The 12,147-nt window shown below is 44.2% G+C and overlaps 1 protein-coding gene across 6 annotated transcripts in view; it reads right to left on the bottom strand.

The window, feature by feature from the left end:
• LOC126248315 (MOB kinase activator-like 3) overlaps positions 1-1,729 on the bottom strand; it is a 74,480-nt gene extending 72,751 nt beyond the window's left edge. For all 6 annotated transcript variants that reach the window (XR_007545459.1, XM_049949195.1, XM_049949196.1 and 3 more), the window contains exon 1: positions 1,586-1,729. Coding sequence is in view for 5 of the 6 variants with exons in the window: in XM_049949195.1 (XP_049805152.1) it covers positions 1,586-1,627 (42 nt within the window). In the remaining variant the exon portion in view is untranslated. The remainder of the gene's footprint in view (positions 1-1,585) is intronic.
• Positions 1,730-12,147: the final 10,418 nt, after the last annotated feature.

Below are 12,147 nucleotides of genomic sequence, written 5' to 3'. Positions count from 1 at the left end.
GTGGAAATTGGTTAAAATTCCAGCAGGAGAGGATAAGGCATGGTGGTGTGCGGACTGACTAACACAGTAAAGGATTTAGGACTAACTCTCGATAGAAAACTAACATGAAATGCACATCTCCTTATGCATCCAACACAAAAACTGAAACCAGCAAACTACAAAACCTACTAACAGAGTGCACTTGGGGTCTATATCCTACCATTAATCCTCACCTATAAATCCTTCAATCACACCATCCTAAACTATGCCAATGCTGCCTGAATCTCTGCCTTGCCTAAACTCTGTAAGTTACTTGAAATCCTGGTAAGACATGCACTCCACCTAGCCTTCCACATCCACCTACCTTCATAACTCATCTTCTACCAACTCCCCCACTTCCCGTATCATCATCTCTACCTGGGGCACCTGCAGCTCCAAAACATTACCCACAAAACCCAGTCCCAGCACCAAATTTCCACCCACTGACAATCAGCCCAGTATCCCTGCTGTGCCCCTACATCCATATTCCGCCTTCCACACACCTTATCCTCTCCCACTGGAATTTTAACCAATTTCCACTCCCAAACAATAAAATCTGTCTCGAGATATACCCCTCTTTCCAACCCTAATCACAATGCTCCACGTCACACCATCCTTCCATTTTCTTCTTACCCCTTCATCCACTTGGCTGACTTCTGGTTGCTACCTGTGGTTCTACAGTGCCCCATAGGCATTCCCATTATTGCACCATCATGACAATTCTTCATGTATCATCTAGTATCACCGTTACATCATGACATAATTAGCATTCATAAGTGACAATATATTAACTATAAAATAAAATCATAAAAACGAGTTTTAAAAACCATCAACATTTTCCATCTATGTGTATTTTACAAAACCCTTGTTTATTGTCACTTGTCTTTACGTAAAAGTCAAATATCGTTCACCCAAGTTTCTTACAAAATCATCTTTTATATCTTTTGACCATCTTTTCAATACAGTTTATGGAACCTTTGGATGAACTGGGGTTTCTATCCGCTGACAGCCTGCCTCCTTTGTGGACAATTGCAACAACAATAGACGAAAAGTAAACTGCATTGTTGTTACGGGAACCGATACAGTGATACTGCTGTACAAGACAATCTATCTAAATTGCTATATGAATCTATGATTTACTGTGTACTACCATTATAACGTGTGTACCATGGCAAATTAGATTCCGGGTATCTATTTCCATTTTATCCAAATTTATACAGTAAAACAACAGAATTTGAGACACACCTCAGCCAAATCTTTGGCTCTTCGGACACTAATTAAAATCACTTAATCCGCTTAGTTAATATAACTAGTTTCACTGTGGAGAAAAATGCAATCATACATATCTACACTTCTCTCGTGACATTTCTTGTCCTTGTCACATCAGTGCATATGACCACATAAAGTTAAAAACAGAAAGTCACCGAAACAGCTAAAATTATGTGCCGAACGGCAAAAAACTAAACGTAAATAACCGATGCCGACCCGCTGGAACGAGTCTACTTTTCTAAAAATATACGAGATGATACAGCACTCTGTCGATAATTTTACGCAAATATCACCATACCCTTCCTTTCTGGAAGAATTCCACGAAACCACTCAGTGCCATTGGTTTTGCCCATATATTACAAAACTTGCACACCCCACACGCACAAACAACAAAACAAACAGGATATTGCGGTTGTCCCTATCGCTATGCTACAAAGTGTATTCAGACTCGAGCGTGACAGTCGAAACAGGTGGATGCACGATAGTTCATGTTTCGATAGTGGCGTGTCGATTAAAAGGCATACATAGAAATTTACACATTTCATTATATGTTTTGGTAGTAGTTCTCTGTTCCGATAGCGTGCACTGACGGCCTACAAACTCCAGTCACAGGCATAATAAACGAGTTTTTTTGTACAGATATTTTCCCAGAGCATTACGGCACTGTAAAAAACAGTAATGAGGAAAATATTTAGAACTACCGGTCAGTTTCCCTACCTTCATCAGTGTCAAAAATATGTAATAAATGATGAAAGACAGGCTAACGAGTTACCCGAATACATAAATACACCGATGGAAAAAAAATCGCAACACCAACAAGGAGCTGTGCGACAAAAACGAAGGTTGGTTGGCGTTTTTCTACACTTGAAAGACAATGTTTATTCAAATTTCGCGCCAGTCGCATGGTAGCACCACTATGAGGATGCAAATCAGGTTTGCTTTAAATACACGCTTTAAGAGCCGCAAGCGGAGCTGCATCAACTGACTAGCACTAGTTCGTTTATTGCTACTGTTTGGTTTTACATAGACTAGTAGCAGCCACTCCCATATGCTATGCATCTGTAACTGTTCATCTGTATAGTTTTGCTTGTGTCGTCCAGACAGTCTTCTGTGTATGTGTTCTTCATCATCTCCTCGCGTATCGTTGTTTTCCTGTCGTCACCTTGGTCTTGCTGCACAACTGCCGTCGCTGTCGCTGTCGCAGCCGCCAACCGTTGTCGCTGCCAGCAGCACCGCCACCATCTTCTCGCATCCGTTTCCTCCTAGACTTTGTCGTCACAGCCACAGCCTCCCCGCCGCCTCCATCTACTCGTCTTTGTCTCCATCACTGCCACTCCTCATCTACCATCATGACATCATCTCAGACATCGTTGAGCCCACCCTATACCATCTCAGAGGCATTCTGTCGCTGGGATGCATCAACCTTATACCCAACTCCTCAACCCACTATGGACACCCCAACCACATCCATTAACACCACCACCTTCCCTGCTCCCACCATCACTACATGGAATGCTTTGTCCAGCCAACCACCATATGTCTACCCCCGCTCCCCACAGTATCTTCCCCATCCATAGCCACATCAGCTGCATACCCACCCCTCCCTGCGACACCTCCCCTACCACCTTCTGCCATTTTCATTTGCCTATCCTCCACTTACACCCTTTCCTGCACTCGCCACTGCCCCTGCAACACCTGCACAAGTTATATGTCACTGCACCACCACTGCTACACCAGACGCCACAACACTATCAAACAGCAGCTGCACTGATTGCAGCCCACTGGAGGGACCATCCCAGAGCCATATCCTACCCTCTCTAAATCTTCAACCCACACCCCATCCCACAGTCACCAAAAAACCCCAGAAGCAATTCTACACAGACACCACAGCCAGCACTATCATCAAAAAACCGCAAACCAACCAAGACTCCACTGAATACATAGACACTGCTCCCTCCTGCACACTTTTTCCCCTGGGTGTCCATACTTTCCTTCTATACCAACCTGATTCTCAATTCCTAAACGCCAAATCCCTCACCCTTGAAATCAGAAAGAACATCCCTCACATTCCTATCACCCAAATCATTCCCCATAAAGACTCCACCCTCATCAAATCAACCAATCCCAACTTCCACACAGACATTCTCCTCGAACTCCCTTGTGTTAGTTTTGGTCCACATGCCACTCTCACTCCCTTCACCACTCCACACCCCATCCAAACAACCACAGACTCACTGCTGTTCCCCAACCTCACTGCCATGATCATGAACTTGGCCCCAACATCACTGCAGAGGAGGTGGTCATAGAACTCAATTCCCATCCTTCCATAGAAATCTGCACCACCTGCCATATCTTCAGTTATTCTGGTCCCATCTTCCTCATGAGAGTATTCATCTACAGCCGCCATCACAGACTCAAATCCTCCAAACCCTGAAATACAGCAGATGCCAAAAATGCATCCTATATAATGACCACCTTACTACTGATTGTAAGAATCCTCCCACATGCCCACACTGTAAGTAGTCCCATTCCTTAAGCAATGTCCCAACCTAGGTTCCCCCTTCCACCTGCAACACCTGCAATGACCCTCACCCTACCTACTTGGCCAAGTGTAACTCCCAAACTCTCCCCTATCAAACCTGAATTAACTGCGCCTGTCCACCCTACTGATCATCCCATCCATCCCAACAACTCCCTCAGCCCACACCCTACTGCTGAGGACGCCATCTTTTCCCTTACCATCATCCTTCAAAATATCCATCCCTTCCAAAGACCACACACCCTTTAGCAAATCTTCCTTGCTGTTTACTCAGTATTCCTCCTGAACACCCTAGCCACATGCTCCCGAAACCAGGTCCACTTTGTTGTCACCATCTTGACACCCTTGTATATTTCTCTCCACTCCTGAAACTTCCTGTCAGATTCAAACTGTGTGCTGGACCAAGACTCGAACTCAGGACATTTCCCTTTCACAGGCAAATGTTCTACCAACTTAGCAACCCAAGCATGACTCATGAGCCATCCTCACAGCTCAACATCCAACAGTACCTTGCCTCCTAACTTTCAAATTTCACAGAAGTTCTTCTGCTAGGATAGGTCGCAACACATGCTTGGGTAGGTCAGTTTGTAGAGGACTTGCCCCTGAATGGTAAAGGTTTTGAGTTCAAGTCTCAGTCTGGTACACATTTGTAATCTGCCATGAAGTCTCATATCAGTGCACACTCCACTGCAGAGCGAAAATTTCATCCTGAAAACATCCTCCATGCTATGGCTAAGATATATCTCGGCAATATCCTTTCTTAAAGGATTGCTAAACCTGCAAGTTTCACAGGAAAACTTCTGTGAAATTTGGAAGGTAGAAGATGAGGTACTGACAGAAGTAAAGCTGTTAGGACAGGTCCCGAGTCGTGCTCTGGCATCTCAGTTGTCAGAACACTTGCCTGTGAAAGATAAAGGTGCCGAGTTCGACTCTGGGTCTGGCACACAGTTTTAATCTGCCAGGAATTTTCATTTCAGTGCACACTCTGTTGCTGAGTAAAAATTTCCTTCTCTCCATTCCTAAACCTCGCAACATGCTTCCTAGCCTCTCACCATGAAGCAGCGGTACTAGAGCATCCTATATAGCAACATCCGCTCCCTTCCCGCCAAGCCCCTTTTAATGTGCACCCTGTCCCAACACAACACTGATGCCTTCATCCTCAATGAAACATTCCTCCAACCACACCACACCATATGTACCTCTCCCTGTACCCTCCATCAGATTGATAACCCCCTCTCCTTGGCCAGAGGTGGAGCAGCAATTGACTATCACATGAACATCCCCATTTGGCCACTACCTTACCCTAAGCCCATTGAACAGCTTATCCTAGCCTCTTCTTCAAAACCATAACTGTTACCTGTGCTATCATCTACATCCGACCTAGTTATCCCATCCCCTATGACTTCCTCACCCACGTCAACCATATATTTTCCACTTATATTAATGTCACTGTCATCAATATCCATAGTACATACCTTGCAGACCTCCAGTGGTGGCGTCAGTTTACAGACTCCCTCCAAGGTGACATTGGCCCCATCCCACACCAAATCCATCCTGAAAGCAACACCACCCCAGATGTCATCCTTGTATGCCTCACTGCAGAAATCCTCAATCTAATTGGAAGTAACCACGTACCTATCCTCCTCACCTTATCCTACATACTACCCTGGTCTCATGCACCCCATCCCAGTCTCCATCCAAACGTTCTCCACAACTAATCTCATGCCAATGGGAATGCCTACTGGGAATCTATAGATATCCAGACAAAAAGCCACCCCCTAGTCCTCCATCAACCCAATGATATCGCCCATGCCACAGCCTTCCTGCAGCAGATATTGTCAGATGTGGTCTCCACTCATATCGTTACTGAAGCCATACATCCTCATCCCTTCACTCCCCCACCACAAGCCACACTCCTTCTCCATGAATCCTGCCGCTTATATCGCTCCTTCCTATGGAATTATGGCTGGGATACACTCACACACCACCAGCAAATACAGCGACACAATAGATATTCACTCAATGCCAAAAAACCACCGGGACTGGCGCCAGATATGCTCCAACCTCAATGCTACATGCTAAGTTAACTCTTACAAGTACTGGAAAGTACTCCACCAATTTAGTGGCACTCATTCCATCCCTCATTACCTGATCCTTCACAACAACCATCCATTAACTAACGTCCTCAGCAAAGCCAATCAGTTTGCATCCTATCTCTCCACTACTTTCTCCACCCTGACTATCGTCGCTTTGACTACTCCCAATTGCCTTCTGTCCATGAATGTACAGATACCACAGTCCCAACACTGGCTCTCAGCTTCCAGCAACTTACCAGAAACAGAATTAAGCACCCCAATCACAGAACAGGACACAAAACAAATACTTCACAGAAAACAGAACACATGATCACAGAACAGGACACAAAACAAATACTTCACAGAAAACATAACATATGCCCTGGTCATTACTGAATTACATATCACCAACTCAAAGAATGCCCTGTTTCCTTTATCACCACTCTCGTAACCCTGCATACCACTATCCACTTCATAGGCTGCTGTTCTGACCTGTGGGAAACCTCCAAAATCCTACTTTCCCTCAAACCAAACAAACTCCCTACTGATGCCTCCTTGTACCACCTCACCTCAGTGTTTAGCAAGGTCTTTCAATGTATCCTCTCCTGACACATCCACTGCTATCTGCACCAACACCATCTGCATCAAATTATCAACTCCTGGACCTCACCTATCCCCTATTCAACAGTTCAACAACTGTAAATCAGCCATATTTGTCTCTCTTGATCTAGAGAAAGTTGATGATACCACTTTCCTCACCCTTTATCCTACGCTCCAGAAACCCCAACGATCCCTCCAAATCCATCTCAACCAGTTTACCTCCTGATGTAACAAATGGTTCCTTAAGCTTAACCTCTGCAAAACCCAGGCAATAATTATGGGACACACAACCTACACCTTCGTCCTCCATTGCGTCTACCTCACGACTTGCAATCATCCCATCCAGCTAACTAACGCACTAATATAACTTGGATTAACCTTCAACTGGCAACTAACGTGTAAACCTCACCTACTAACCATCCAACAGAAAGACCACTATAGTCTAAAACTACTAACCAATCGAACATGGGGACTACACCCCCACATTGTCCTTCACATGTGCAAATCCCTGATCTGCCCCCTCCTTTGCTATGCAAATGTTGCATGGATATCTGCTCCACTCAAGTCCTGCAAGTGCCTCCAGTTCCTTGAACGCCATGCTTTCTTCTTCGCTTTCTGCATCCACTTACCTTCCCCCACAAGGATCCATTGCCAACTTATTAAATTCCCACTTCTCCTCACTCACATTAAACACCTCCAAATATCATACACCATCTGTAACCTTAACACAAACAATCCTTTTTTGTCCTCTCTCATTTCCAATCCCAGTGTGCTGCTGGGCCTCTACCAACACATCACACCAACCCTCCACCTGCACACCTTCCTCGTCTTCTCCCAAAGAAATACAACCATCTTCCTCTCACAAACTGTGAACTCCACCCTGACATATACCCATCCTACTAACTCTGAATCCACCCTATCCTATCCAACCCCTCAAGTGCTCCCTTCTTGTCCTGTCCCCACACCATATCTCCCTTTCTCCTTTCCTGTCACTCCCACACCCTTTTACTCTCATGTTTATAGACCCCAATATCAGCTACTCATTGCTCCTTGTCCCCCACAGCCATACCTGATTAGTCACCAATTCTTACCAGTCCTCAGTCCTCATCACTGCCACACTCCTATCTCCCTCCATACCTACCTTTCCTTTCATCAACAAACTACCATCCCAGGGCAGGTCCTTTTCCAGTTTTAGTGAAAGTGTACGGTGTTCTTTTTTCAATGGCGAGTGTATCTTCTGTCGTGTTCACTGTTTTTCAAATTTAACCGTCCGCGACACAAGCAGCAACAGGGAAGTAACCGATTTTGTGACTTTTACGAGTTCCTAACCAGGAGCGAATTTTATAATGTCATCTGTGTGCTTTAATAGTTTAGTTTCCTGTGTTTCTGCGTGTTTATTTAATATCTAACAGCCACAGTTCTCGCGTTTCCGTTTGCATCAGAAAGTAAACCGATTTTGTGACATATTACAGGTTCCTAATCAGGGGCGAATTATTTAGTTTCACCTGAGTGCTTCGGTATTTAGGTTTTTGAATCTCTGCGTGTTAATCTAATTTACTAGACACAGTTCCTGCGTTTTCGTCAGGGCTTACAGTAGAGATGCGCAGCACGTGCCGATAGCCCATTTATCTGCATAGTTTAGTTTTCCATGGTCTTTAGTATGGACAGGGACTGCGATTGTTGTGTGCAGATGCGAGCCGAGTTGGTGACACTTCGCTCTCAGCTTCGGGCTGTGATGGCTTTGGTTACACAGCTTGAGGCTGCAGTGGATGGGCACAACTGTTGTGGGCCAGCTGTGGGGATCCAACGGACGTCCAGCACAGTCAAGTCCTCCGATTTGTCCTCACCGGTGGCCAGCCCAGTTACTGCTCACACTGAGGTTGACCCCTCACCTGTGGTCGAGTGAGAGGTCGCCCGGAGGCGTAGCAGAAGGTGGAAGACTTCCCAGGAGGCCGCACGTAAGGCCACCCCGGTTTGTCTGACAAACAGGTTCCAGGCGCTGCCTGTGACTGAGGCCGCTGCTAAGCCAGATGCTATAGCCTGTCCTGTTTCAGAGGAAACCTCTTAGCCTGCAAGATCTGGACAATCGCAGAGGGTGGGATTATTGATAGTTGGGAGCTCCAACGTTAGGCGCATTATAGGACCCCTTAGGGACATGTATGCCAAGAAGGGAAAGAAAACCAATATGCACTCCGTGTGCATACTGGGTGGAGTCATTCCAGATGTGGAACGGGTCCTCCCAGATGCCATGAAGAGCTCAGGGTGCAGCCAACTGTAGTTGGTTGCTCACGTCAGTACCAATTATGTGTGTCACTTTAGATCAGAAGAGATTCTCTCTGGTTTCGGGTGGCTAACAGAAGTGGTAAAGGGCTTCCAGTCTTGCTTGCAGGATGAAAGCAGAGCTGACTATTTGCATCATAGTCAACAGGACCGAATGTGGACCTCTGGTACAGACTCGAGTGGAGGGTCTCAATCAGAGGTTCAGACGGTTCTGTGACCGTGTAGGCTGCAGATTCCTCGACTTGCGCCAAAGGGTGGTTGGGTTTCGGGTTCCGCTGAATAGATCAGGTGTCCACTACATGCAGGAGGCGGCTACATGGGTAGCAGGGGTTGTGTGGCTTGGACTGGGTGGTTTTTTAGGTTAGAGGGTCTCGGGAAAACACAAGAAGGGCTTCAGCCACAAAGGGTGCAGGCTGAACACAGGAAGAATGTAGACACGGGAACCATCGGTATAACAGTTGTAAACTTTCGTACCTCCGCTGCGAAAATACCAGAGCTCTAAGCGCTAATAGAAAGCATTGATGCTCAAATCGTTACAGGCACTGAAAGCTGGCTAAATCCGGATATAAGGTCAGCTGAAATTTTTTAGGTAGAACCTAACGGTGTTCCGAAAGGATAGGCCAAACACTGTTGGCGGTGGCGTGTTTGTTGCTGTTAGAAGTAGTTTACCTTGTCGCGAAACTGAAGTAGATAGTTTCTGTGAGTTAGTAGCGGCAGAGGTCATTGTTGGCAACCGGAATAAAATAATAATTGGATCCTTTTACCGACCTCCCAGTTCAGATGATACAGTTGCTGAAAGGTTCAAAGAAAACTTGAGTTTGATTTCAAACACGTACCCGACTCATACCATTATAGTCAGTGGTGACTTTAATTTACCCTCGATATGTTGCCAAAAATACATGTTTAATTCCGGAGGTACGCATAAAAATCATCCGAAATTGTGCTAAACGCATTCTCTGAAAATTATTTCGAGCAGTTAGTTCATGAGACCACGCGAATAGTAAACGGTTGTGAAAACACACTTGACCTCTTAGCAACAAACATTCCTGAGTTAATAATGATCGTCAAAACGTATACAGGGATTAGTGAACACAGGGTTGTCGTAGTGAGATTGAATATTGTAACCCCCAAATCAACCAAAAATAAACGAAAAATGTATCTATTCAAAAAAGCTGATAAAAAATTCACTTGACGCCTTCCTAAGACAATCTCCACTCCTTCCAAATTAATGACATAAGTGTTAAGCAGATGTGGCTTGAAATCAGAGAAATAGTGTCGGCAGCAATTGAGAGAAGTATACCAAATAAATTAACAAACGACGGAGCTCATCCTCCTTGGTACACAAAACGGGTCAGAACATTGTTTCAGAAACAACGAAACAAACATGGCAAATTTAAAGAGACGCAAAATCCCCAAGATTGGCGGTCTTTTACAGAAGAACGAAATTTAGCGCGGACTTCAATGTGAGATGCTTATAACAGTTTCCACAACGAAACTTTGTCTCGAAACCTGGCAGAAAACCCAAAGAGATTCTGGTTGTATGTGATGTATGTTAGCGGCAAGAAACAATCAATGCCTTCTCTGCGCGATAGCAATGGAGATACTATCGAAGACAGTACTGTCAAAACAGAGTTACTAAACACAGATTTCTGAAATGTCTTCACAAAAGAAGATGAAGTAAATATTCGAGAATTTGAATCTAGAACAGCTGCCAATATTCGTAACGTATAAGTAAATATCCTCGGAGTAGTGAAGCAACTTAAATCACTTAATAAAAGCAAGTCTTCTGGTCCAGAATTTACACCAATTAGGTTCCTTTCCGAGTATGCTGATGCATTAGCTCCATACTTGACAATCATACACAACCGTTCGCTCGACGAAAGATCTGTACCCAAAGACGTGAAAGTTGCACAGGTCACACAAATATTCAAAACAGGTAGTAGGAGTAATCCACTTAATTACAGGCCCACATCATTAACGTCGATATGCAGCAGGATTCTGGAACATATGAATTACCTCGAAGAAAATGGTCTATTGACACGCAGTCAACATGGGTTTATAAAACATCGTTCTTGTGAAACACAACTCGCTCTTTATTCGCATGATGTGTTGAGTGCTACTGACAAGGGATTTCAGATAGGTTCCGTATTTCTGGATTTCCATAAGGCTTTTGACACTGTACCACACAAACGGCTTATAGTGAAATTGGGTGCTTATGTATCGTCTCAGTTATGTGACTGGATTTGTGACTTCCTGTCAGAGTTCGTAGTAATTGACGGAAAGTCATCGAGTAAAACAAAAGTGATTTCTGGCGTTCCCCAAGATAGTGTTATAGGCCCTTTGCCGTTCCTTATCTATACAAATGATTTGGGAGACAATCTGAGCAGCCATATTAGGTTGTTTGGAGCTTACACTGTTGTTTATAGACTAAGAAAGTCTTCGGAAGATCAAAACAAATTGAAAAGGATTTATAAAAGATATCTGAATGGTGTGAAAATTGACAGTTGACCCTAAATAACGGAAAGTGTGAGATCATCCACGTGAGTGCTAAAAGGAATCCGTTAAACTTCGGTTACACGATAACTCAGTCAAATATAAAGGCCATAAATTCAACTAAATACCTAGGAATTACAATTACGAAAAACTTAAATTGGAACACACAGTAAATGTTGTGGGGAAGGCTAACCAAAGACTGTGTTTTATTGGCAGGACACTTAGAAAATGTAACAGATCTACTAAGGAGACTGCCTACACTACGCTTGTCCGTCCTCTTTTAGAATACTGCTGCACGGTGTGCGATCCTTACAGATAGGACTGAAGGAGTACATCAAAAAGTTCAAAGAAGGGCAGCACGTTTTGTATTATCGCGAAATATGGGAGAGAGTGTCACTGAAATGATACAGGATTTGGGCTGGACATCATTAAAAGAAAGGCGTTTTTCGTTGCGACGGAATCTTCTCACGAAATTCCAATCACTAACTTTCTGCTCCGAATGCGAAAGTATTTTTTTGACACCGACCTACATAGGGAGAAACGATCACCACGATAAAATAAGGAAAATCAGAGCTCGTACGGAGAGATATAGGTGTTCGTTCTTTCCTCGCGCTATACGATATGGGAATAATAGAGAATTGTGAAGGTAGTTCGATGAACCATCTGCCAGGCACTTAAACGTGTTTTGCAGAGTATCCATGTAGATGTAGATGTAGTGTTCTTTAAGTGTTTTTAACTGCCCTACATGTCCACATTTTTATCGCTGTTTTTCAACTGTTCATAGGAACATCACTATTTCTCACATTCTCCCATTAACATCGCCTTTGGAATTAACTTTAAATTGAAGGGCTTATTTCAATAGTGGTAGAAGTC

Source organism: Schistocerca nitens, chromosome 3, assembly GCF_023898315.1.
Source record: "Schistocerca nitens isolate TAMUIC-IGC-003100 chromosome 3, iqSchNite1.1, whole genome shotgun sequence".
Taxonomy (NCBI): domain Eukaryota; kingdom Metazoa; phylum Arthropoda; class Insecta; order Orthoptera; family Acrididae; genus Schistocerca; species Schistocerca nitens.
This window is presented reverse-complemented; position numbering and strand designations above follow the sequence as displayed.